Source organism: Castor canadensis, chromosome 11, assembly GCF_047511655.1.
Source record: "Castor canadensis chromosome 11, mCasCan1.hap1v2, whole genome shotgun sequence".
NCBI lineage: Eukaryota > Metazoa > Chordata > Mammalia > Rodentia > Castoridae > Castor > Castor canadensis.
In genome coordinates this window covers 22,283,059-22,310,258 of record NC_133396.1, presented here as the reverse complement: position 1 = coordinate 22,310,258, position 27,200 = coordinate 22,283,059, and the positions used below count along the sequence as shown (strand labels likewise).

Genomic DNA, 27,200 nt, shown 5'->3' with positions numbered 1-27,200 from the left:
GGTTTTGAAGACTTAAATAATGCAGTTAACAGTGTCACTGGGGAGGCCAGTGAGGGTCCAAGGAGGTCCCCAAGAAGGAGGCTTGGCCTGTGTAGGTCCTTGTTTCTGATACAGAAAAGAATTTCAGGCCAGGATATGAGAAAAGAGACTTGCAGTTTTATTTAGCAAGCAGAACAGAAGGCAGAGCACAGGACAGAGTAAGGTAGAATGTAGGTGTTGAGAGGAACACAATGAGTTTCCTAACATCAGATATATCTGTATATATCTGTCTCTGTCATCTGTACTAGTAGAGTAAAGTAGGATGGGGTTTAGCTTGAACATTCCTTTAGATAAGTGCTCTCTTGTTCTGAACACCTGTTATACTTTATCATTTTTGTTGCTGCAGTGTTTTGACATTATCAGTCCCTCCCAAAGACACTGAGTCTTGGTCACTTTTACTAAATCTGGGTTGTTGCAATATAGATGCCTGTTTTTTGTAACCTCTTACAAGAATTTTTTTTTTTATCAAAGGAGTTGTTGTACCAGGCATGTTTTCTATAGGATGTGTGTTATTAATTCTTAGGCATATTAATCATCTGTGCGAGGTCAGAGCTGGGGTACGCTATAGCTCAGAGGAGTGCCAGACTAAAGAAGAAGGCATGCATGTTCCTGAGTTATCTACAAATGTTTGTTCTTGGGCCTGGCTCTTGATTCCCGTGTCTCATTTTCCATAATCTAACTTTCCTTGAACAACGTGTACATTTGAACATTACACCCCATGTAATGAAAATAAATGACCACAATGAAAGTAAATTAAAAATTAGTGGCTGAAACATTGGGGGCAAGCAAGGATTTCTTACAGAATACAAAAAACACTAACTATAATGGAAAAAATTGATTAATAGTAGATTTCATTAAAATGGAAGACTGTGAATCAAAAGACACTGTCTTGCTGGGTGCCAATGGCTCATCCCTGTAATCCTAGCTACTCAGGAGGCAGAGATCAGGAGGATCGCAGTTCAAAGCCAGCATGGCCAAATAGGTCATGAGACCCTATCTCGAAAAAACCCATCACAAAAATAGGGCTGGTGGAGTGGCTCAAGGTGAAAGTCCTGCTTTGGGTGCCATAACAAAATACCATATACTAGGTGGCTTAAACAACAGGTATTTATTTTTCTCATGTTTCTGGAGGCTGGAAGTTCAAGATAATAGTTTTGATGAGGTCTCTTTTCTGACTTGAGTATTAACTTCTTGCTGTGTGCTCACATGGTAGTCAGAGCTCTCTTTCTTTTCTTAGTAGGTCAGAATCCTGTCTACTTAGGGCCTCAACCTTTTAATCTTATTTAACTTTAATTACTCTCAAGTCTTTATCTCCAAAATAGGAGGATAGGGGTAGGGGTTAGGGTTTCAATATTTGAAGGGGGTAACAAAATTCACTGCATAGCAGGTACCATTGAAAGAGAGAAAGAAGACAGGCCATAGAGTACAAGAAGATACTTGAAATATATATTTGACAGAACATTACCTAGAATATATAAAGAATGGCAAATCAACAAAAAAAAAAAGAAATGACAGAAAACCAGTAAAAAAATGAACAAAAGATTCAAACTTTTTTTTTTTTTTAGTGGATTTGGGTTTGAACTCAGGGCTTCAAGCTTGCTAAGCAGATGTTCTACTGCTTGAGTCACACCTCCAGTTCATTTTGCTCTGATTATTTTGGAGGTAGATCTCTCAAACTATTTATCTATGCTGGCCTTGAACTGTGATCCTCCTGATTTAGCCTTTCTATAGCTATAATCCCACGTAGCTAGGATCATATGTGTAAGCTACCGGCATCCGCTCTAACAGGCATTTCAGAAAGAACAATGTCTGTAACATTTGTTAAGTGCTCAACCTTGTTAATCATCAGAAAGATACAAATTAAAGCCTCATGGAGATATCACTACACACTTACCATTAAAATGAACACTGGCAATTCCAATTGTTGGTGGGGATATAAAGCAGCAGAAACAGACATTACAGGTAGGGATGAGAACAAATGAGTACAACCTCTTTGGACATCTGTTTGGCAGAATTAGGAAGAACTGAGCATATGCATGTATATCCATGACCCAGCAATTTTATTTGGGGTAGGGGGAAAGAATAAATTCAATAGAAATGTATGCATATATTATTCAAAAGGCATGTATAAACATGTTTATAGCAACGGTATTCATAGTAGCCCAAAATGGAAGCAACTCAAGTGAATAAATAATGGTGGTATATTGTATAAAAAGCAGTGAAAATGAATGAACCATTGCTGTATGCAACAACATGGATGAGTGTCATAGTCATGATGAGGGGTTGAAATCAAACATAAAAGAATAATGCTGTATGATTCTATTTATATGAAGTTTCCAAAAACAGGCACAACTTACCTGTGATTTTTACCTCTACTTATGGAAATCAAAGCAGTGGCTATCTGTGGTTGAGGGTCGAAGCATTGAGGGGTGGTATAGGATGGTGTAACGTCCTCTTTCCAAGAAAGATGTCCAAGAACTGGTTCTTGGTTATCCTGGATTTAGTCATTGTAGAAGGAACCAAATACTCACAATGTATGTACTTTTTGGTATGTATGTTTTTCTTCAAAAAAAATTGGATTTAAAGAAAAGTTCTTTTTCTGAAGCTGGGTAGTAGGTATGTGGTATTTGTTTCATGTTTTGTATCTTACCTATATTTTACAAAAAAAATTTATTCATGTTCAGTACTTTAAAAATATGTATAAAGTAGTCACAACTTTATTGCTAAATTATGTCCTGTACTTAGCACAGAGCCTGGGACATAGAGGTTTTCTTTAAATATTCTTTCTAAAGACTAGAAGTAAAGTAATAATTCCTTTTTTTTGCCTTTCATCAGCCATTTTTGACTCAACAATTTGAAAATAATTATTTCTACTGAATTACTTTTACATGATAAATTATGTAAATAATACCACTATATTATGCTTATATTTATTATTAAGATGAATTGATTAAATGGGAAACCTCAATATTACTAACATCATGAATTATTAGTGTTATATTTAATTGCAGGAGCTTAGATCAATACTAGCAGTGAAGATAAGGATAATGTGGACTTATGGATTATGCCACTTTGAAGACTTGACATTTACTAGAACTTAGGCCTTCTGGTATTCTCAGTGTATCACTGTTTTTTGTTTGTTTCTGAACACCTGAAAGTCAGCATTGTTTTGATTCCTTAGCAACTTTGGGAATACATTTTTCAGAGGAAGAACACTTAGTTACTGAATAAGATCTTAAAATTAAATGTTAATTTTACAGTTTTGAAAACACCTTCACAAATCTTTTTTGTTATGAAAATTCAGTTCAATAACAAAATTCAACTAACATAAAACCCCACAGATAACACCGTACTTAACGGTGAATATGGAAAACTTTGTCTCTTCAACTCCGGAATAAGAAAACGATGTGTACTCCTGCCACTTCTATTCAACACTTGGAAGTTTTAGGTAGAATAGTTATGCAAAACAAAGAAATAAAAGGCGTCTGTATCAGAAGAAAAGAAGTAAAGCTATCTATTTGCATATTATATGATCTTATATAGAGAAAATTCTGAGGAATTTATAGAAAAAAATAGTTAATTACTGAATTTACCAAAGTTACGGAATACAAGGTCAGTATCCAAAATCAGTTGCATTTCTATACACTGGCGATGAACATTGTAAAAGTGAGCCTAAGAAAACAATTCCATGTCCAATAGCACCTGAAAGGATAAACTCAGAACAGATCAAAGACCTAAATCTGTAGTTTTTATAAGGAAATAGGAAAATATGGATGGCCTTGGATTTGGCAGTGTTATTTTGCCATCTTTTTTTTTTTGGCAGTATTGGGGTTTGAACTCAGGGTCTCATGCTTGCTGGGCAGGTGCTCTACCATATGACTTACTCTACCATATGACTTACTCTGCCAGTCCTTATTCAGTGTTATTTTTAAAGGTGTGACACAAGCAATCAGAATTAAAATAGATGTTGGGTTTTATGAAAAACTTTCATGTGTCAGATGACACTATCAAGAAAGTAAAAGAGCCAAGCATGGTGATGCATGTCTATAATCTCAGCTATTTGGGAGGCAGAGATAGGAAGATCACAGTTCGAGGCTAGGCAAAAGTTAGTGAAACCCTAACTCAAAAAATGTGCATGCTTGTAATCCCAGCTACTTGGGAGGCAGAGGTAGGAAAATTGCAGTCTAAGACTGGCCCTACCTGAAAAACGAACTAAAAGCAAAAGGGCTGGGGCATGGGACATGGCTTGAGCAGTAGAGCACTTGCCTATCAAGTGTGGGGCCCTGAGTTCAATCCCACAGTACAAAAAAAAAGAAAATGAAGACAACCCACAGAATGTGAGAAGCTATTTGAAATTTTAGATCTGGTAAGTATTTATGTAAGTACTTCTAGTTATATGTACCCAGGAGAATTGAAAACTTTTATTCATACATAAATGTATGCATGGAGCTGGGTATAGTAGTATATGCTTGTAATTCTAGCACTCAGGTGATTGAAGCAGGAGGATCACTTAACAACCTGGGCTATATAGTGAGACTGTACAAAAAAAAAAAAAAAAGCCAAAACTTGTACATGATGTTCATAGCAGCATCATTGGGAATAGTCCCCAAATGGAAACAACATAAGTCTTCATCAGCTGATGATAAACGAAATGTGGCAGAACCATACAGTGGAATACTATCCATCATGGAAAACGATGAAGTATGGGTATAGGCTACGACCCTTGAAAACACTATGCTAAATGAAACAGGCCAGACTCAAAAGCACAAATATGTATGATTCCACTCATCTGAGGGATTTTTTTTTCTTTTATTATTCATATGTGCATACAAGGCTTGAGTCATTTCTCCCCCCTGCCCCCACCCCATCCCTTACCACCCACTCCACCCCCTCCCTCTCCCCCCTACCCCCTCAATACCCAGCAGAAACTATTTTGCCCTTATTTCTAATTTTGTTGTAGAGAGAGTATAAGCAATAATAGGAAGGAACAAGGGTTTTTGCTGGTTGAGATAAGGATAGCTATACAGGGAGTTGACTCACATTGATTTCCTATGCGTGGGTGTTACCTTCTAGGTTAATTCTTTTTGATCTAACCTTTTCTCTAGTTCCTGGTCCCCTTTTCCTATTGGCCTCAGTTGCTTTTAAGGTATCTGCTTTAGTTTCTCTGCGTTAAGGGCAACAAATGCTAGCTAATTTTTTAGGTGTCTTACCTATCCTCACCCCTCCCTTGTGTGCTAAAGCTTTTATCATGTGCTCAAAGTCCAATCCCCTTGTTGTGTTTGCCCTTGATCTAATGTCCACATATGAGGGAGAACATACGATTTTTGGTCTTTTGGGCCAGGCTAACCTCACTCAGAATGATGTTCTCCAATTCCATCCATTTACCAGCGAATGATAACATTTCGTTCTTCTTCATGGCTGCATAAAATTCCATTGTGTATAGATACCACATTTTCTTAATCCATTCATCAGTAGTGGGGCATCTTGGCTGTTTCCATAACTTGGCTATTGTGAATAGTGCCACAATAAACATGGGTGTGCAGGTGCCTCTGGAGTAACCTGTGTCACAGTGTTTTGGGTATATCCCCAAGAGTGGTATTGCTGGATCAAATGGTAGATCGATGTCTAGCTTTTTAAGTAGCCTCCAAATTTTTTTCCAGAGTGGTTGTACTAGTCTACATTCCCACCAACAGTGCAAGAGGGTTCCTTTTTCCCCGCATCCTCACCAACACCTGTTGTTGGTGGTGTTGCTGATGATGGCTATTCTAACAGGGGTGAGGTGGAATCTTAGTGTGGTTTTAATTTGCATTTCCTTTATTGCTAGAGATGGTGAGCATTTTTTGGCCATTTGAATTTCTTCTTTTGAGAAAGTTCTGTTTAGTTCACTTGCCCATTTCTTTATTGGTTCATTAGTTTTGGGAGAATTTAGTTTTTTAAGTTCCCTATATATTCTGGTTATCAGTCCTTTGTCTGATGTGTAGCTGGCAAATATTTTCTCCCACTCTGTGGGTGTTCTCTTCAGTTTAGAGACCATTTCTTTTGATGAACAGAAGCTTTTTAGCTTTATGAGGTCCCATTTATCTATGCTATCTCTTAGTTGCTGTGCTGCTGGGGTTTCATTGAGAAAGTTCTTACCTATACCTACTAACTCCAGAGTATTTCCTACTTTTTCCTGTATCAACTTCAGAGTTTGGGGTCTGATATTAAGATCCTTGATCCATTTTGAGTTAATCTTGGTATAGGGTGATATACATGGATCTAGTTTCAGTTTTTTGCAGACTGCTAACCAGTTTTCCCAGCAGTTTTTGTTGAAGAGGCTGGTATTTCTCCATCGTATATTTTTAGCTCCTTTGTCAAAGACAAGTTAATTATAGTTGTGTGGCTTCATATCTGGGTCCTCTATTCTGTTCCACTGGTCTTTCTGTCTGTTTTTGTGCCAGTACCATGCTGTTTTTATTGTTATTGCTTTGTAATATAGTTTGAAGTCAGGTATTGTGATACCTCCTGCATTGTTCTTTTGACTGAGTATTGCCTTGGCTATTCGTGGCCTCTTGTGTTTCCATATAAATTTAACAGTAGATTTTTCAATCTCTTTAATGAATGTCATTGGAATTTTGATGGGAATTGCATTAAACATGTAGATTACTTTAGGGAGTATCGACATTTTTACTATGTTGATTCTACCAATCCATGAGCATGGGAGATCTCTCCACTTTCTATAGTCTTCCTCAATCTCTTTCTTCAGAAGTGTATAGTTTTCCTTGTAGAGGTCTTTCACATCTTTTGTTAGGTTTACACCTAGGTATTTGATTTTTTTTGAGGCTATAATAAATGGAATTGTTTTCATACATTCTTTTTCCGTTTGCTCATTGTTAGTGTATAGAAATGCTACTGATTTTTCTATGTTGGTTTTATATCCTGCTACCTTGCTGTAGCTATTGATGATGTCTAGAAGCTTCTGAGTAGAGTTTTTTGGGTCTTTAAGGTATAGGATCATGTCATCTGCAAAAGGGATATTTTGACAGTTTCTTTACCTATTTGTATTCCTTTTATTCCTTCTTCTTGCCTAATTGCTCTGGCTAGGAATTCCAGTACTATGTTGAATAGGAGTGGAGATAGTGGGCATCCTTGTCTGGTTCCTGATTTTAGAGGGAATGGTTTCAGTTTTTCTCCTTTAGTATAATGCTGGCTGTAGGTTTGTCATATGTAGCTTTTATAATGTTGAGGAACTTTCCTTCTATTCCCAGTTGCCTTGTTCTTGACTGTTACTCTCCATCACATGTTCTAGTGCAGTGGCCGTGGAAGCCTCTATGCACTCGTGGCACTTGAAATGTGGCTAGTACAACTAAAAACTGAATAGGTTGTACTTACTTATTATCTTTCTATTTATTTACTTTTGGTGGTAGTAGTGTTTTACTTATTTATTTATGTTTTTGGTGGAACTGGAGTGTGAGCTCAGAGCCTCGTGTTTGCTAGGCACTCTACCTCTCAAAGCACTCCCCTAGCCTTTTTTCAGGATGGGTTTCTTCGAGATAGCCAGTCCAGGGCTGGCTTTGGAACACTATCCTTCTGATCTCTGCCTTCTGAGTAGCTAGGATTATAGGCATGCGGCACTAGCACCTGGCTGGTAGTGAGGTTTTCAACTGAGGGGCTTTGCGCTTGCTAGGCAGGCGCTCTACTACTTGAGCCATGCCCCTAGCCCAAGTTTTAATTTTTAGTAGTCCTATATGTCTGATGGTTACTTTGTTGAAAAGTAAAGTTCTCAACTGCTAATTTTCAAGAAAAATCCTGTAAGGGCAATAATTGAGTGAGACTTGTCAGCTGAGCTGGCCCTGGGATGTTCATGTATTTTGTGTTGCCCTTTCCTGTGGGAGGTGTGTGTCTGGAGAGCTGTAACCAAGGCCTGGCATACCACAGGAAGAGCCACCAGTTCCTGAAGGCTGCTGTTTGGAGCAGTTGTTTGTTCATGAGTCCTTATTTCGCACTACTAAACTATTTGGTAAGCAGTAAAGCACATATTTAAATATTAAATAATCCAATTTCTAAAATGGACTTTTAGTCAAGAGGATTTTGTTCTAAAAGTGTAGTGTTGTCCAGATGAATTTGGTTAAGTTCCCCCAATTTCTTTGATGAAGAGAAGCAGATTCTCTTGCATCTTAAAGGTTCTCCAATAAATAATGATGTAATTACTTCCACTTAAAAGTTTTCTTTTTGGGGGGGGGCGTTATTGGGTTATTGGAGATTGAATCCAGGGTCTCATGCATGAAGTGTTCTACCACTTGAGCCCCTTTTATTTGTATTTCATTTTTGAGATAGAGTCTCTTGTCTGGACTGGCCTTGAATTGGAGATTCTCCTGTCTCTGCCTCCCAAGCAGCTGGGATTATAGGTGTGAACCACTACATCCAGTGAAATGTTCATTTCAGTAATAAGAAATTTACAATTTTTGACATTTCCGGTTATTATAATGCAGACATTTCTACATCTGTCAGAAGATTAAATACTTAAGTAATTCAGACAACTAAGTTTGTATAAAACTGTCTTAACAATTTTTTAAATAGCTATATGGCTGAAGTGGTTGGCTTTTATTATTGTTGCCTAGAGGCAAGGTTGATTTTAGAAAACTTGTGGAATTTTTCCTTGGCATTACTGTGGTAAGTGGTCAGCTACTATTTATAGGGGCTTATACTTTATTGAAAAAAATGAAATACCCTGCTTGGCTTTCCATAAAAACAGATGCTTCTAGATTCCAGCAGGGAAGCCTTTTGCTCACAGCATCTGTTTTAGTTGGCCAGACACAGGTTTTGTTTTTCACTCTTTGTTAAAGGACACTGACAAGTAAATAGATTTACAAATGAAAAGGTTAACTTAGCATTTTGTAAAATTTTTATTACTTTGGTCACATTCAGTATAATGTTGAACTATTAAGTCATTGTAGTTAAATTGTTTCATTACCTAAATAACCTGGAAATGGTTAGTGCTTTCTATGTGTGTTCTTTGGATTGTCTGCTCTGCAGTTGAGACAGATTTGTATTGATCTGTAAATTTTTTTGTTTTCAACAAATGTTTAATGAGTGCTTGCTGTGTGTCAGGCCCAGGACTGACCCCAGGAACTATAGATGTGGACAAAATATAATCTTACTCCTTAAGAAGCTTTGGGTCTTAATGCAACTAAACATGTAGACAGATGATAACAATGTAATCTGATGCTTCCATTTGAAGTTTATTTTATCAGTGTAGTTGGGAGGGGCAGGGGTCTAGGAAGGTCTTGTTACATGCCTATTTGAAGTGTTGTGGGTTGGTGTCGAGGGTCCTGGCCTTCATAGGCCAGGGAACTAGCTGATGGATTTGTTAGCCAAAGCCAGTATATGAAGTAGCATTTATTAGAGAGAAAGAAAAGGCTACAGCTAGAGCAGTGCAGTGGAGCCCAGAAACTGGTGGCTTCCTGCTCAGGTGAAGGCTGAGGTTTTTATGGACGTTTTAACTCTGGGTTAAGTGGGCTCTTCATTGGCTGTGGATTCGCAGGCTTTCTCAGGTGAACTGTTCTGTTTGCCCCTTATTGGGGGTGGGGGGAACAATCTTGAGAGCATTTTGCTCATCAGCCCTGTGGCAGATCTATCAGACCTTGTATCTCCTTTTCAGGATGCAGAAATTCAGATTTATAACTCCTTCTCAGGATGCAGGAATCATAGTGCTCTGCATGGGGGGGATGGGATACTCATCTGCCTTAGGTCTCCAGACCCAACAAGTCTCCCCTCTGAGATAAGTACCCAACTGCTGTTGGGGAGAGGGACAATGATTCATCTAGCTGCTTTGTGCTGACAGTGGGGTGATGGAGGGTATAGAGGTGGTGGTACTTGTTTCAGGGGGTTGACCTGTGTTAGTCTCCAGGGGCCCCCAATAGGACAGGATGGAGGGCTCATGCGTAGGCAGAGGTGAGTATTCCTTGATTAAGAGCTGGAGTTTTGATCTGTTGGACCTGTTGAGATATGAATCTGGAGAGAGCATTTATTATTCAAGGCCCAAATAGGAATATTAGTAGGAACATAAAAAGGGGTCTGGCAATGGCTGCATATCTAAGGATCCAGTATTCTGCAAAATCTGTAACTCCCAAGAAAGCTCTAAGCTGCTTTATGGTCTGGGGGAGTAGGAAACTCGGGATTGGGTCGATTTGCTCATGACTCAGGGAGCGAGTCCGTCCCTTTAAGACCATGCCTAGGTAGGTAACCTGAGGGAGGCATAATTGAGCCTTTTCCTTGGAGACTTTGTATCCTGGGGAAGCCAGAAAGTTTAAAAGGGACTTACTTGCCCTGGGGATGAGGGGCTCTGTGGCTCCGTACAGAAGTAAGTCATCAACATATTGAAGAAGGGTGGCCTCTGGGTAGTGCCAATCTAATAAGTCTCTGGTTAGGACTTGTCCAAAAAGATGAGGGCTGTCTTTAAACCCTTGTGGCAAAACTGTCCAAGTTGGTTGTTGTGAGGGGTTAGTGGGATCTTCAAAGGCAAACGGAGGCTGACTGTCAGGACGCAGAGGAATGCAAAAGAAAGCATCCTTTAAATCTAGTACAGAGTAACATTGGGCTCTTCAGGGTATTTGAGCCAATAGAGTATAGGGATTGGGAACAATTGGGTGGAGGGGAATGACTGCTTCATTAATGAGCTGGAGGTCTTGAACCAACCTCCATTTGTTTGGCCCCTTGCAAACTGCAGGAATAGGAGTATTATAGGGGCTGGAGCAACTAATTAGTAGCCCTTGTTTTTTTAAGGAATCTATGATCGGTAAGAGGCCTCATCATCCCTCAGGCTAGAGAGGATACTGTTTTTGATGTGGAAACTATGAGGGATCTTTGAGTTTTATTTGAATTGGGAGGGCCATTTTGGCTCTCTCTACAGTCATTCCATCAGTCCACACTGTGGGATCTTGTTCCTGAAGAAGTGGGCAGCAGAGATAGTTGCCTGAGAGAAGGAGAATTTGAGCCTTTAGTTGAGATAGTAAATCCTGTCCCAGCAGGGGCACTGGAGTCTCAGGGACTATGAGAAAAGAGTGACAGAAGTGGAGATCTCCTCAAGAGCAGGCCAGAGGCCGGGTAAAAAGCGCTGGCCAGATATGCCCCGAATGATAACCTTGTTGTTGGACTGGGGACCGGGAGAGAATGGTAAGACAGAGAAACAGGCTCCACTGTCTAGGAGGAAAATGACCTTTCACTTTTCTACTGTTATGGCTACCCGAGGTTCCTCAACATTGATGTTAAAAAGTAGAGCCTGGACAGGAGACCCCAGGACCCATCAATCCATAGGAGGTGGCACCCCACCTTCCATCTGGAGATGGGGGCACTTAGACCTCCAGTGGTTACCTTTGCAGAGAGGGCAGGGTCCCGGTGGGGGCTGGGGCTGTCTCCCAGTCTGTCCCCCTTTTTGGCATTCTCTGCAGAAGTGCCTCTCCTGTCCACAATGGTAGCAAGCTCAGGATGTAGGCCCCAGTTGGGTGGGGCACTCCCTGAGAGCTGCGATGAGGTTACTGTGTCTTTTTTATCCTTTTTTCTCTTTTTAGTAACATCCCAGTTATAGTATACAGACATGGCTGATTGCATTAGTTGGTCCAATCATTTTTCCCCTTCAGCCTTTTGGAATTTCTATGGATATTTGGGGCTGATTGAGTTAGAAATTTATCTTTGAGGAGAACCTTTCCCACCTGTGACTCTGGGTCCACTGTGGTATGCTTTTAAATAGCATCCTTAAGATGCTATAGAACAGTAAGGGGGTTTTGTTGGGCCTTGTTGTACTACAGACACCTGGGAATAGTTTAGAGGTTTGACTTTGGCCCTTTTTAGCCCTTCCACTATAAGATGGATGAAGTGGTGTCGATGCCATTCATTCTCTTCACTATTTTGATCCAAATGTGAATCTGCCAAGGGGACTGACTCTGCCCCTATGGGTATAGGCATATTTATTCCCTCATTTCCAGGTGTCATGGGTATTGGGGCTCATTGTAAATGGAAATCATCTCCAACTTGAGTGGCCTGGGCTAGGACCCATTGCTTTTCTAATGAGGAAAGAGTCTGGTCTAGTAGAAGCATAATATTCTTCCATGCCAATTCAAAGGTTTGGATCACAGAGATAAAGGGTTGGATGTATTGGTCTGGGGCATCAGTATAGCTATCCAGATCTTTTTAAAATCTCCCTTAGATCTGATAACTGGAAGGGGACATAGACTTGCCTGCTTCCTACCACTGAAGGGAGAAACATCCACTAGGAGGTTCTGAATATTGGGGTGGCTTAGGAGGTAGGGCAGAGGGTGGAGCAATAGGGACAGAGGCCTTGTCATTGGTAAGGGGCTTTCTTGTCCTTCTTCCCTATGTTTATCCTGTGGCTTACAAAGAAGGGCCAATGTTTGAGTATCTAGATAGCAATTATGGAGCCATTCTTGGTGGTCTTGGAGATAGAAGAAAAGCTGTATATCGGGGACCTAAGTTCACTTTTCCTCCCCTTTACAGAAAAGGTCTAATTGGAATATGGTATTATAACTTAGAGAACCCTCTGAAGGCCACTTCTCTTGGTCACCCAAGGGATACTGAGGCCAGGCCTCAGTACAAAGAAAGATGAGGGTTTTTTTTCTTGAGATTAATAGGGTCAAGGTCCTTCCAACGTTTCAATAGGCCAGCGGAGACTGTGGGTACCAAGGCTGGAAGACTGGAAGAGGAAGGTCCCATCTAGAAGAACTTGTAAGACTCCCTTTTTGTCGGCATCCTGACTGGGAATCATGCCTAATTAACGAGAGCAGGCATCCCTGTCTTGTGACTTCCTTCTGCCATCTGTGACCAGGACCGAAGGAAGTAAAGTGACTGGTTGGAACAGGTTACCATACCAATGCAGTGGGAGAAAAACTCTAGAATCCTGCCTTTTAGCCAAAAGCAGGCAGCCTCTTTAACAAAGGATAACTCTTTAACAAAGGATGGCATCACCTGGAGTGGTGCCTGTAAGGTTAGAGAAGGGTACTCAGAGGGGGTTCCGGGGCAATCACAGGGATGACTAGTGTTAATATTTGGAGGAAAAAATTTTTTTATGCTGAGGCCAGAAGTATAGGAAATTTTAAATGAGAAGTTTAGAGACTATAGTAACACTCATTTTTTGTTGTTCCCAGAAAGTTATATTAGTGCTTTTTGGGACCATAACCTTGAGATAAGAATTAGGTCTAAGGCCTGGGTCGTTCAGGCCTGAGGTGTGAGGTGAGGTTGGGAACGAGACCTGTGCAAAGTGCTGCCGGCCACCCCTACCCCCCAACATCTGGGACAAGTGACCCTGTCTGTCCAGACCTGACCCTGTGGCCTGTTGCCCCTCTCTCTGTGTACGGGCACCTGTGCACATTTATTTTTCCTCTCATCCCTTTTTGGGGGAGTGGTGGCGGGCCGCAGTTGCCACCGCGTATGACTGGTGGCTTTGGATGCCTGCTGTGCCCTCTCTATGGATTGCTTTAGCTATGGCAGGTGTTACCACTGCACCTAGGGGCCTGCATCCCTGTGCATGCACAGGCCTGTTTGTTTTGCCTCCTCCCCTTGTTAGAGCAGAGTTAGGGTGTGTGTGTGTGTGTGTGTGTGTGTGTGTGTGTGTTGCATGGCCACAGTTTTCTCCTGGCTCCGATTTAAAGTTGTTGTGGACTGAGGGGCATGACAAACTAGGTGTGGGAGTAACTTAAGAAAGTCATAAGGTACCATGGTGAGTTTTCCATGGGAGGCCAGGGTCCCAGTAGGCACAAGGAGGGGAAGGCAGACAGAGATGAAGGACAGGGTGGTAGGACCAGGGAGGGAGTGTGTGAGTAAAAGTATGTCTGCTGCTTCTGGTGGGGACAGAAGGGGTGACCTGACACCCTAGTAAGGGAGGGGAAGGCTGAGCCTGGAGGCAGGACACATGCCTAAGGGATTAACAATTAAGTGTTCTTCCAGGTTGCTCCCACAAAATGGTACTGGAACACTGTCAGCCTCACAAAATCTCTACTCGGGTCACTGCCTCCAGCAGAAGGGGTATTTGACAGGTGGGAAAAGATAAAAAAATTGTCAGGTACCAAAATCAATCAGGTCTCCTTCAACATATCATAAGGCATACCCAAATAAACCCTGGGCTTAGTCTCAGCCCGCAGGGAGGGAGCAAAAGTGCCTCCAGAGCCGGAATCGCTGTGAGGTCAAAGTTGGCTAGGAGCTGTTGGCTTGATATCATGATAGGAAAGTCCCACAGGAAGATAGGAACAGAGACAGACAGGGCAAGCAACTCAAGGGAGTCTACCTTTGTCTAGTCCTCAGCAGGGGGTTTTCCCTAGCAGGAGCATCCAGCAGGGCGCTGGAGACTTAGGTTGCACCTTAGGCATGCCCCTGTTGGTTTGGCACTCAAGTCATACTGACCTTGGTCCAGGATAAATGTCTCTTCATGGTTGCCAAAATTTTATGTGCCAATTTGAAGTGTTGTGGGCTGGTGTCAAGGGTCCTGGCCTTCACAGGCCAGGGACCTGGCTCATGAGGCAGCTGATGGATTTGTTAGCCAAAGCTGGTATATGAAGTAGGATTTATTAGAGAGAAAGGAAAGGCTACAGCTAGAGCAGTGCAGTGGAGCCCAGAAACTGGTGGCTCCCTCCTCAGGTGAAGGCTGGGGTTTTTATGGACGTTTTAACTCTGGGTTAGGTGGTCTCTTCATTGGCTGTGGATTCGCAGGCTTTCTCAGGTGAACTGTTCTGTTTGCCCCTTATTGGGGGAAGGGGGAACAATCTTGAGAGCATTTTGCTCATCAGCCCTGTAGCAGATCTATCAGACCCTGTATCTCCTCTTCAGGATGCAGAAATTCAGATTTACAACTCCTTCTCAGGATGCAGGAATCATAGTGCTCTGCATGGGGGGGATGGGATACTCATCTGCCTTAGGTCTCCAGACCCAACAGTCTCTTAGGAAAAGTTAGGTCTAGGCTGATATTTGATGAATGAGTAGGAATTGGCCAGGCAGGGGGCCTGGGGTTAGGAGCAAAGAATATAAAAGGAAGAAATTTGCAGGTAAGAGAGATCCCAAGAACACAGGGAAACTTTCTAAGAGTTCCATACATTTTTGTCAGAGGGCTAGTCAAGGTGTGAGTGTGACCTTGGGCAAAACTACACCTTGAGCCACTTCACCAGCCCTTTTTTTGTGATAGGTTTTTTTCGAGCCAACCTGGGCTGGCTTTGAACTGTGATGCTCCTGATCTCTACATCCTCAGTAGCTAGGATTACAGGCACGATCCACCCGTACCCGGCTGGAAAGCAGATTTATGACCTTGACTGTTCATCTTGTGCTAAATTAGTGATTTCCAAACATTTAGACATGAATCCCATAAGTAAAACATGTTTTATGTAATCCAGTAGTTCATATTATTTATAAGTTAATATACTAAAAATTTACATATAAAGTAAGCACAAAAATAAAAGGATCTGCTAAAGATGAAATGTAGACTATTCTCATAATAATTTTAATCTGTTAATACATAAAGCATAATGTTTCATTCTTTAGATCTTGGTTTAATATTGTGATACATCAGTTCAGAGGGCTGTTTATAAATTCAGTTTATTTGATACTTGATTTTAATAGCCATCAAATGAGGAATTTGGCTGTACTTTCAAAGTCATGATATTCTTTTTTTTTTCCAAACTGTTCACCCTTTATGGAAATGTTTTATTGAAATGTGGCCTGTACATTTCCATCTGTCTACTAGCTTTTCTTGCAAATTAATAAAAAAAATTGTATAATGCTAAAAATCACTGACGGTCTTCACTTAGTTGATTTTTTAAAAAGAAGTTAGAATATCCTGTTTCCAGTTTTTTAAACCATGCTAATATGAGTTTGGGTTTTTTCTTTTTAATACTGTTTTCAGGTTATATATACATTGTTTTCAATAGCAGAATCACTTAGCAATGGAAATGTTTCCAGATATCCAATTTTGAAATGCTCTATTCATTAGAGCAAGGTATTTTTTCCATTTTTGAAAAAGTTATAATTTATAGGGGCAGGGCAAGTTTTGTTTATTTTTTAATATCTTCTTGGTAGTATGCTACTTCTAGCCTCTTCAGAAATAATTAGCACATTTGGATCACTAGTCTTTTTACAAATAATTGTGCAACTCGTCTGTGTGTAACAAGTCTTGTCAGTACTTACCTTATAGTAACCAGAGAATCCTGGTATTATTCATTTTAAAAAAAGAGATTTTGATAGCCTACTTTCTCTCTCTTTATGGAGTGTGAAAAAATTCACGTTGTAAAGATCTCGTTTAGGTAAGTTAACCTCAGTGACATCCTGTGGCCCTTTGTGCGTGTCCTTGGGACTTAACTTGCAGCTAAGTTTATCTGTGAATGAAGCAGTAATTGGCTTTCGCATAAGGTGCTATGTTTGTACTTTTTACTGCTAAAGCAGTCATTCTCTCAGTGGTTACAGTTTCCCCCCAATGCACATTCTTTCATGTACAGTTGAGAGTGTGTCTTTTTCAGTGAATGGTTTTTTCTGGGTTTTGTAATTATCCAGCAAACATTCTAAGACAAAAGAAACATCTGTGTTTTTATCTAACCATGTAACAAACATCCTGTATTGTAATTTATATTGATGTCACCCATTCTGGAAGTTTCTAAGAGCTTTTGACTGTATTTGCACTAAAAGAATATTTAGTTTGTCACCGTTTTGCTTTCCATGTATCACTTCAGCCGTATTCACCAAGCTTCATGGCTTTGTGTCTTTTCTCCTAGGGAAACTTTAGCAGTTTTGACACTAACTCTAATGCAATTTTGTGAAGTTCTAAATTAAATAGCCTGTGTCTTTAAACATAGATGCACAAATTAGAGAAGTTTATCTCATGCTATGAATACTTAAAAGGCTGGGCAAATTCGAAAACCATTTCGTTAGATCTTAAGGTACTTCACAGTTAGGGTAAAGTTCATCTTTAATAAACATTAATATAAGTTAAATATAAATGAAAGTACTAATATTTTCTTCTTATACCCCCCAAAATTATCATGCAAATCTTTCAAAAGCACATATTCCATTACAAAGACTGTTGCTCTAAACGACTGGGATAATGAAGGCTGCAATCTATCTCCTAGGGAGACGGAGCTTGGGAGATCATGGTTCTAGACTAGCCTGGACAAAAAGTTAGCAAGACCCCATCTTAACAAACAAGTCAGGCATGATGGTGTGTATCTGCAGTTCCGACTATGAGGGAAGCATAGATAGGATTGAAGTCGAGGCTGGCCCCTGGTAAAAATGTGAGATCCACTTGGCACTGGTGGCTCATTCATGTAATCCTAGCTACTTGGGAGGTAGCGATCAGGAGGATCTCTGTTCTAAGCCAGCCTGGACAAATAGTTTGAGAGACCCCCATCTCAAAAATACCCAGCACAAAACAGGGCTGGCAGAGTAGCTCAAGTGGTAGAGCACCTGCCTAGCAAGTGTAAGGCCCTGAGTTCAAATCCCAGTATCACACACACACACACACACACACACAAAACAACTGGGATAAAGATAGTGAAACTAGCCTTTTAAAACGAAATCGACAGCTAGTAGCTGTTGACTAAAAGGGAAGTTGATTGCTGTTTTTCTTTTTATGTGTATCTTATAATTATTATAATATCTTATAATTATTTTTGTAGAGAGATGCTTAGAAGATTTTTTTCATAATCTATAAAAGATGTGGTTCATAGCCACTTGGGAGCGCTTTAAAAAAAGATGTTTTTTCCTAATGTACTTTATCAAATTTAGTAAATTTACTTCACTGCATTTTTATCAGCCAAGATTCTCTTATAAGAGATAGAAAACCAGTTTAAGTTTGAGCAAAAAAGAATTTCTTGGCTCTTAAGCAATGTTCAGGGCTTTTAAGCAATTTCAAGGACTTGAACTGGTAGTCAGTGTGTGTGTTAGTTTCCATGTGTCTGTTAGTTTGTCTGTGTCTGTCAGTTTGTCTGTGTCTGTCACCTCTGCTCTCCAGGGACACTTTAACTGTCTTTTAGAGTGCAGAGCCTCCTCCATGTGGTGTGGTAAGGAAGAGTTTATGTAAAACCCTTTGGGGTTACATAGTGGTGCATGTGGTTCCCGTGTGCTGTGATCAGTAGTCAGTCCCACCAGCACTGCCCACCTGAAACAGTGGCAAGGGGGAGTTTCCCAAAGAAAAGGTTTGCTGTTATCGCAGAGGAAGGGATGCTAGGAGTCAAACTGAAAAATGCTTACTGCAGCATCTGTGCTAATGAAGAGAACAGGCATATTCTGTGAGGTTACAAGGCCTGACTTAATTTTTTTTTTCCTGATCATTGATTCCTACAGAGCATGCAAGCTGCAAGATGTCCTACAGATGAATTATCTTTAACCAACTGTGCAGTTGTGAATGAGAAGGATTTCCAGTCTGGCCAGTGAGTATCTTTGTGACTGTTTTCTTTTAACCTTCTAAGTGGTATTTTAGAAACTTCTACAGAGTCATTTTAGGGAGCTTTTGACGATTATTTTTTTTTATTACTTACTGAGTGGGAGAATGGAGTAAATGAGAAAGAGTTATGTATTCCAGTCATTACTTGTCAAACTTTGATAAATGTAGTATTTTTAAAATCATTGATAGCTTTTTATATGTAACTTTTTAAAAATGATTTTTCCCTCACCATAATAGGGATTGAACTCAGGGCTTTGTACTCTCTACTACCTGAACTAAGTCCCCAGTTCTTTTGTTTTTGAGCCAGAGTGGGCTGGCCTCAAACTTGTGATTCTCCTGTCTCCACCTCCAAACAGCCTGGGGTTTCAGGTGTGCTTTACCATGCCCAGATTTTTTTTTAAAAGACAAGTTCTCCCTATGTATCTCAGACTGGCTTGGAACTTGGTATGTAGCCCAGGCTAGCCTCAAACTTGGGATCCTCCTGACTCGGCCTCCCAAGTGCTGGGATTACAGGTGTGCACCACCACAACTGTCCCTTTATTGATTTTTCTTAGCATAGCTTAGCATGCTGGTCATGTGATTCATATTTAGCATAGTTGTTAGGTGTTTGGCTTTGGAGTCAGATTGTCTGAGTTTAGATCCTGGCTCTGCCAATTACAAACCGGGTAACCACAGATATGATATTTACCATCTCTGTGTCTCCGTGTCCTAACCTTTAAAATGGGGACAACAGTAATATCTTTCCCAATTTTGAAGAGTGAGTTATACCAATAAAACACTTAGAATAGTACCTAGTATATTAATAAACCCTCATTAAAGTTTAGCTTTTAATGGTCATGATTACTATGATAATCGAAGAGACATAAAAATTGGAAGGTACATAACAAATGTAGAATCTTAAAAGTATTTCACCATAATTTGTTTTAACTGGTTCACAGCAAACACTGAACTTCCAGAGACCCTGCTGCCAAGTTCAGCACCATCCACATGCTTCTGAGGTTGGTGGAGATAAGGAAATGAAGGGGCCTTACCAAAAGGCAGGCTCGGGACATAAGGAGATGAGGCAGGATTTTAACTGAGCTTCAGAGTAAGAGGCAGTATTGCATAATGGGGTTAACACTGTTTCTAGTACTAAACATTCTGTGATGCTAATTGAACGTGGGATCTTTATAGATAATTAGTGTAAGAATTTATTTATGGAATTATTTTATTTTACATATGTTAAATGTTCACCATACTCATGACAAGGTTATTTAAAATAATAGTAGTTATAAGGAGCTTGTGTTTTAGTGGCAAAGCATAATATGTATAGAAATTAATCATTAACATTAAAAATTACAGCATTGTAAAGATAATTTTTAAAGAAAGATAATTGAGCTGGGAGTGTAGCTCAGTGGTAGTGTGTGCCTAGGCATGGAGAGGTCCTGGCAGGTTCAGTTACCAGCACCCCACACCCACATTTACATACAAAAGGTAGTGCTGTTGCCTAACAGAATGTAAAGCTTTTATCTCACTCATAGTCCTTATTTGTGAGATGACTATCTCTTATGTATGTATTGGTGACTTCTGAGCAAGAAATTGGCACAGAATTCTTTGACATAGCAAATATTGACATCTACATGAAGGCTAATATATTTGGAGAGATTTTTCATTTTTACCATCTTTTTATTTTATTGACTGTTACTGTTTAAGCCTTTGGGAGAGTCTGCTAAAATATTTAATGAAGAGTTCTAAAGCTAACTTTTTTTTCCTTTGGCAGGGCCTCACTTGCTGGGAAGATGCTTTACCACTTGAGCTATGCCCCTAGCCTGTTAACTTTGTTTTTTGACCACTGTATCTTACCTTTTTTATCTTTGGTTCTCCTACCTTTATTTTGTTAGGATATGTGAAATAATTCTCTGAGAGGAAATTCATCTTTTTTTTTAACTTAATTTTAAGGACTCTTAAATCATTGGCTTACATTTTATGTGAACTGAAAATGTTTTGGGTTGAATTACTCTATTGGCTGAATTCTACTTGATGTGTGCTTGGCCAAGGTAATCTTCATGCTGGACATCATTTTGTATTGCTGACAGTTTTTAGAAACTAAACTTGTACTTCTGTTCCTTCAGGGTTCTCAGATAATGCCATGGTTCCATCTGGTACTCATCTAACATCAGTTTGGGAAAAACACATTTAGAAATTGTGTTCTTCATTTCCTCTAAGAACTACTGACTCTGCTTCTGTCTTTTAGACATGTGATTGTGAGGACCTCTCCCAACCACAGGTACACATTTACACTGAGAACCCACCCATCCGTGCTTCCAGGGAGCATTGCATTCAGCTTACCTCAGGTAATCGGATGTCAGTTTATTCCCTACTCTTCTTGAGTCAATGCATTTTAAGCAAGCATTGCCCTGTAACTGCTTTGATTCATACTGAAGAAAAACATCTCCAGGTAATATATAAAGAATTTACATATATATGTATATATACACATGGTACTGGCATTTGAACTCAAGGCTTCTTGCTTACTAGGCATGTGCTCTACCACTTGAGCCAGGCCTCCAGACCTAAAGATACATTCTTTTTTTTTTTTAATTGTTTTTACATTTACTCAAATGTGTATACATTGTTTGGGTCACCTTCCCCTCCTACCCCCACTAAAGATATATTCTTAATTGCCAGTTATTTACCATGGCTTCCTTATTGCTTATTTTTTTTTCTAATTTTGAAAAGTTCTGCAGTAATATCAGCTATCAGATAAAGTGTAATATTGCTTTAATGCTAACTCCCAAGGTAACAGAAGAAATATAAAAATTTTATTTCAGCCCCGAGTTCAATCCCTAGTATTAAAAAAAAATTTTCATTTGTAAAATTGATATCTATAATGGAGGTTTTATAGTGTAATAGTGCCAGACTAAAGAACATGAAAAGAGGTTTTTTTTTTTTTTTTTTCATTTTTCTTTTATTATTCATATGTGCATACAAGGCTTGGTTCATTTCTCCCCCCTGCCCCCACCCCCTCCCTTACCACCCACTCCACCCCCTCCCGCTCCCCCCCGCCCAATACCCAGCAGAAACTATTTTGCCCTTATTTCTAATTTTGTTGTAGAGAGAGTATAAGCAATAATAGGAAGGAACAAGGGGTTTTGCTGGTTGAGATAAGGATAGCTATACAGGGAGTTGACTCACATTGATTTCCTGTGCGTGGGTGTTACCTTCTAGGTTAATTCTTTTTGATCTAACCTTTTCTCTAGTTCCTGGTCCCCTTTTCCTATTGGCCTCAGTTGCTTTAAGGTATCTGCTTTAGTTTCTCTGCATTAAGGGCAACAAATGCTAGCTAGTTTTTTAGGTGTCTTACCTATCCTCACCCCTCCCTTGTGTGCTCTCGCTTTTATCATGTGCTCATAGTCCAATCCCCTTGTTGTATTTGCCCTTGATCTAATGTCCACATATGAGGGAGAATATACGATTTTTGGTCGAAAAGAGGTTTTTCAAACTAAAACCTAAAACTCGCTCCCCCACAACTGGAAGGGTTGTGACTACGTTGTAACTGTTGGTGGATTCTGTGGAATCAGATGTTCTAACACTGTCTTAGGCACACCATATGAAATGTAGGAGTACCACAAATACTAGTCCATATAGTTTTTCCCTTACAGTTTTACTCAGGCTGCTGACCCCACCATCCTAACAATGTAAATGCAGTCCTTACCTTCTTTTCTAGCGTGCCTGTGAGCACTGATTTGTTTCCTTGCAGATCTAGGGAAAGAAGATCAAACACTCATTTGGGAACTATTTAAAGATTTCCTGGAGCCCTAAAAACTTGTGAGAAATTTTGACTCACTTTTCCGTTTTTGTCTGTTTGGATGCCTCTCCATTATCAGGACTCCTTTCATATTTGTTTCTATAGACTAAAAGTTTGGGATAGTTCAGGGTCTGCCAGCTTTTACAAAGCTTTAATTGGGTTCACAGTGATCCGAAGTAGCTTGAGGTGTCTATTTCTCCTTGTTTTTCTACTTTGCAAAAAAAAGAAAAAAAAAATTCCCTCCCCCAACTTGCTCTTTAATTCAGCAGCTATTCTAAGTACTTTCCAATATGTTAGCTCATTTAATTCTCAAAACAACTAATACATGTTATTGTTATCATCCCTTGATACTGTCTTTGGAATTGGAGTGCAGAGTCTAAATTGGCTGCTTTGTGACCCAAAATCTAGGTTTAACCAGCATGCTGCTAAAGTCAGGTTGGCCAGATGTGAAGTTGGATTTCTAGAAGGGGTCTCTTAGAGGAGGTGGGGCAGAGAAGAGGGAGTGTGGCCCTTGGTGAGAAAGCTGGGAGGGGAGCACTCACTGTCACACATACTCATAATGCAGTACCTTTTAAACCACCCACACAGATTCCACAAATTTCAGCCAAAATTATTTCTGTTAGTGTACTTGTAGTGTTATCACTAATTGCTAATTTTGACACTCTTTCAAGGCAGCCTAAATTCCTGCCTAAACACAATTTGTCCTACCTGCATACATTCTTGCCACTGTAAATAATCAGGATTGGGGAGAGACGAAACTGTGGCTATGAATGCCTGGAAATCCTTTGAACGGTATACAAAGGAGAGTACTAACAATTTAACAGTTTGAGTTCCTGCTGGAATTTTAGTATAGTTTATCTGACCAGTTTTAATTTAGTTTTTATGAATTAAATTTCTTTTTGTGGTACTGTAACAAAGAGTGAAACAAACTGTAGCAGGGCATTTGGGATGCTGACAAGGCTGATTCAGTGAAACCTTCCAGAGCAGTAGATGATACAGACATATCCCACAATTGGCCAGCTTTACTGTGAAGGGCAAGCTTTGGATGTTTTGGGGTAGGTGTTAGATAGAAACTCTTAATATCTGCATTAATTTCTGAGGGCTGCTATAAGAAGAACAAATTGGGTAGCTTAAAATGACAGAAAAATTTAAACAACAGCAATAACAACAAAAGATGAATTAAAAAAGAAACAACATAAAATTTTCAAAAACCAGAAACCAGACATTTATTCTTTCTTAGTTCCAGAAACTAGAAGTCTGAAATCAAGATTTCAAGAGGGCAGTGCTTTCTCTGAAGGCTCTAGGGAAGAATCTGTTCCATGTTTAGCTGTTGGAATTGCTGGCAGTTCTTGATGTTCCTTGGCTTATAGAAGCATCATCTCAGTTTCTGCTTCTGTTATTATATGGCATTCTCCCTGTCTTTATGTCTCATCTCAAAAAGACATGAGAGACCTCATCTTAGTGTGATTGTATCCGCAAAGACCCAACTTCTAAATACAGTACCCCTAATACACAGGTGTCAGGGGTAAAGACTTCATATTTGCTAGGGGTGGGTTGGTGGTATTGGTTCACAGTTCAGTACATAACAATGTGCCATGTTTTGATATTGGGCTATCTTCCTGAAGTTCATAGAAATTCCTCTTATCTTCATTTTTCTAATTTTGATTGATGTGTTTTTTTTTCTCATTTATTTTATAGCGAAAATGGGCTGGACTTTCTATTGGACAAGAAATAGAAGGTAGGTATTTTATTTTATTTCTTAGTCATCTAAGGTAGACTTTTCTTTGTGATTTTACTTATAGTTATTTATGGCTATATAATTTTCTATCACTGGTTTTCAGGCCTTTAACATTCATTCTATTCAGAGTACAGGTTAGATCTATGAGAACAGTAAGGAAATAGTGGTGCCACCTATGTTTTTTCTTTTTTCTCTGTACCTGTGTTACAAGGTCATTATAGTTCATTAGGGAAGGACAAAGAAAGCAATTTATTACTCTGGGGGTTGGGGAGAGAGTAAGTCAAGGAACTAATAAGCAAAAACTTGTGTACTTACTTGTAGTCTAATTATTTTACTTTTCTTTTCATTTCCCTCATTGTGTGCATGTTAACCTTCTTTGCCTGTCTTCCATTTTAACCACTTTCTCTCTAGTATTTTAAAATTCTTTTTCTTTATCTTGGTTGTTTTCCTTTCTTTCTTCACTGCCTCCTTTTAAATTCAGTCAGATTTATTCTCTCTTGAGTATCTTTTAATTTATTTATTTACTGTATTCTCCACTTTTGAAATTTTTTTTCTTCACTTTCTACTCTCGTTGCACGTCTCATTTATTTCTGTTCTTAGTTTTTTATCTTCTTGTTTTATTTTATTTTATTGGCGGTATTGGAGTTTTGAACTCAGGGCCTCATACTTGCAAGGCAAACACTCTGTCACATCCCCAGCCCTTTTTTTTTAGTTATTTTTCAAAAGGGTCTCTTTCTTTTTGCCTGTTGTTGGAGTTACCTTGGACTTCTACCTCTGCCTCCCACATGACATGTGTCGCCAATGTTTGTTCTTTTTTTTTCTCTTTGAAATAAGTTCTCTCTAACTTTTTGCCCCAGCTAGCCTCAAATTGCAGTCCTTGTTTCTCTGCCTCTCAAGGAACTGGAATTATGGCATGAGCCACCACACCTGGTTTGTCTTCTGATTTTAGTTATGTTGCGTGTCTACATTTTTGTCTGAGGATAGTTAATTTAGTTTAAATAGTTATATTATGTCCCATACCCCAATCTCATGACTGCTGTCTTTGGGAAAGACACTTTACCTGCTGAAATGTGGCAATATTTGTTATGTGTTGTTTACTTTTCATAGCAACTTTGTGTTGGACTGCTTTTTCTACTTCTTAGTTATTATTTTGGTGGGACTGAGGTTTTGAACTCAGTGCTTCATGCTGCAAAGCATGAGCCACACCTCCAGTCCATTTTGATCAGATTATTTTGAACATGGGGTCTCACATCTCACATAAGAGATGTGAAGTCTATGGCCATATTACCCTGAACATGCCCCATCTAATCTAAGAGATGTGGATTAAGGAAAATAAATCAGTAAGGAAGAAGAACTAAGAATCTCACAAAAACAAAAGAAAAACAGGCCATGCCAACCAACCTCTTACTTTTCCCTCTACCTCATCAATATTATTCATGAAAGAAACTGTACTTCTCTCTATACTGACAGAAAAGAATGTTCTTGAACTAGTAATATTGTCTACAAAATTATTAGAAATCGCTACGTACCAGTGGCTCACACCTGTAATCCTTATGGCACCGTCCCTTCTCTAATTCTTAGCAACAATTCTTTAATGCAGCTACTTCTGGTCTTACTTATTTTCAAGTCATCTCCCTGTCATAGAGCTACAGACTGCCAAGTCCCAAATCTTTTCTTTTTTTTTTTTTTTTAGTATTTTTGTCATTTAGTGCTGGACTTTATCTTTTTGGAGATGATTTTGTCTATACTTTATCTATGTTCATCTCTCCCTTCCCCTGATCTCTCTCTTTTCCGCAATTGAAGCTCTATGCTTATTTCTCTCTTTAAGTAATTCAAGTTTCATGGTATTCTCCTAGTAATGCTGAAAGTGTGGGCTATATGTGATATTATTTGTCTCCTTGTTGCTCTCATAGGCCTTTAGGGGATATTCAAGTTCTCAGGGCCCCCATTATCCTCTGGGCCCAATGCTTTTGAAGACATTCAGAGATCCAGCAGCTCTAACTGGCTAAAACACTTCAGAGAAGTTGGTAACATTCTACGTCTCATCTAGAAATACGACGTCTTACGATTCTTTTCTGAGTTGGGTGGAATATCGACGTTGAGATTATCTTTAGTTGACTCTCCTTTTTCTTTGTGGAAGTAGGAGTATAGATGACAGTTTTTCATTGGAGGTTAAAATAAAGAAGATTAATTTAGATATGGGTGGTCGAAGGAAAGAGTTGCATAATTTGTGCTTTCCAAACTTGCCTAAAAGAATTACCTGGGAATTTAATTTTTTTAAAAAAGATTCCAGCTGGGTGCCAGTAGCTCATACCTGTAATCCTAGCTACTCAGGAGGCAGAGATCAAGATCATGGTTAAAAGCCATCCCTGGCAAATAGTCCATGAGACCCTTTCTTGAAAAACCCTTCACAAAAGAGGTCTGGTGAAGTGGCTCAACGTGTAGACCCTAAGTTCAAGCCCCAGTAACAATCAGTCAATCAAAATAAAATAAAATAAGAAAAAGAAAAAAAAATTCCCAGGCTCCTCCCTAGGGGAATCTGGTTCATGTATCTGTTTTTAACAGTCACCTTTAAGTGGTTCTTACCAGCCACATTTTGGGAAACACTGACATAAGTGATTCCCTTAAGTATCACTTCCTCACCTGAAGCACAGTGAGAAGCTGAGAAAGTGGAGAAGTTCAGCACCAAAATGAAGTAGGTCAGGGTGTGAAGCCAGAGTTCCCTGTTTGCAGACCTTGGCAGAGATGAAAATGAGCACTTGCTAAAACATCTGATGAGAAGATGAGGTTGTATGCAGCTTAGGTTTCTAAGTTTTTTGTTTTGTTTTGTTGTTTGAGACAGGGTCTCCCTCTTTAGACCAGGCTGGCCTCAAACTCATGATCCTCCTGCCTCAGCCTTCAGAGTGCTGAGATTACAAATGCATACCCAGTAGGTTTCTAATTTCTTTAAATTTATTTGTCTAAATATGAGAGTAAGAGTGCACAAATTTAGCTTTTAATGTAGATATTTTCTGTTCTGTAAGTGTACAGGAATTCAAGGTTATACTTTTTGGTGAGTTGAGAAATGTGTATTGTGGCTTATATTATGTTATAAAAACCTTTTCCTTTTACCAGCAGTAATTTTCTTGATTGTATAGTCACCTCTTCAATGAGGTGAATCAAACAATTTAATGCATGAAATTATAAAACCAAATGATCAGGTGGGACTAAGGTTGACGGAATGAGCT

General features: G+C 39.5%; 1 protein-coding gene across 2 annotated transcripts in view; it reads left to right on the top strand.

Moving 5' to 3' along the window:
* Nsf (N-ethylmaleimide sensitive factor, vesicle fusing ATPase) overlaps window positions 1-27,200 on the top strand; it is a 139,516-nt gene that overhangs the window by 11,515 nt on the left and 100,801 nt on the right. For both annotated transcript variants that reach the window (XM_074045812.1, XM_074045811.1), the window contains exons 2-4: window positions 18,349-18,434; window positions 20,682-20,781; window positions 23,934-23,973. In XM_074045812.1, the coding sequence (XP_073901913.1) occupies window positions 18,349-18,434; window positions 20,682-20,781; window positions 23,934-23,973 (226 nt within the window). The remainder of the gene's footprint in view (window positions 1-18,348; window positions 18,435-20,681; window positions 20,782-23,933; window positions 23,974-27,200) is intronic.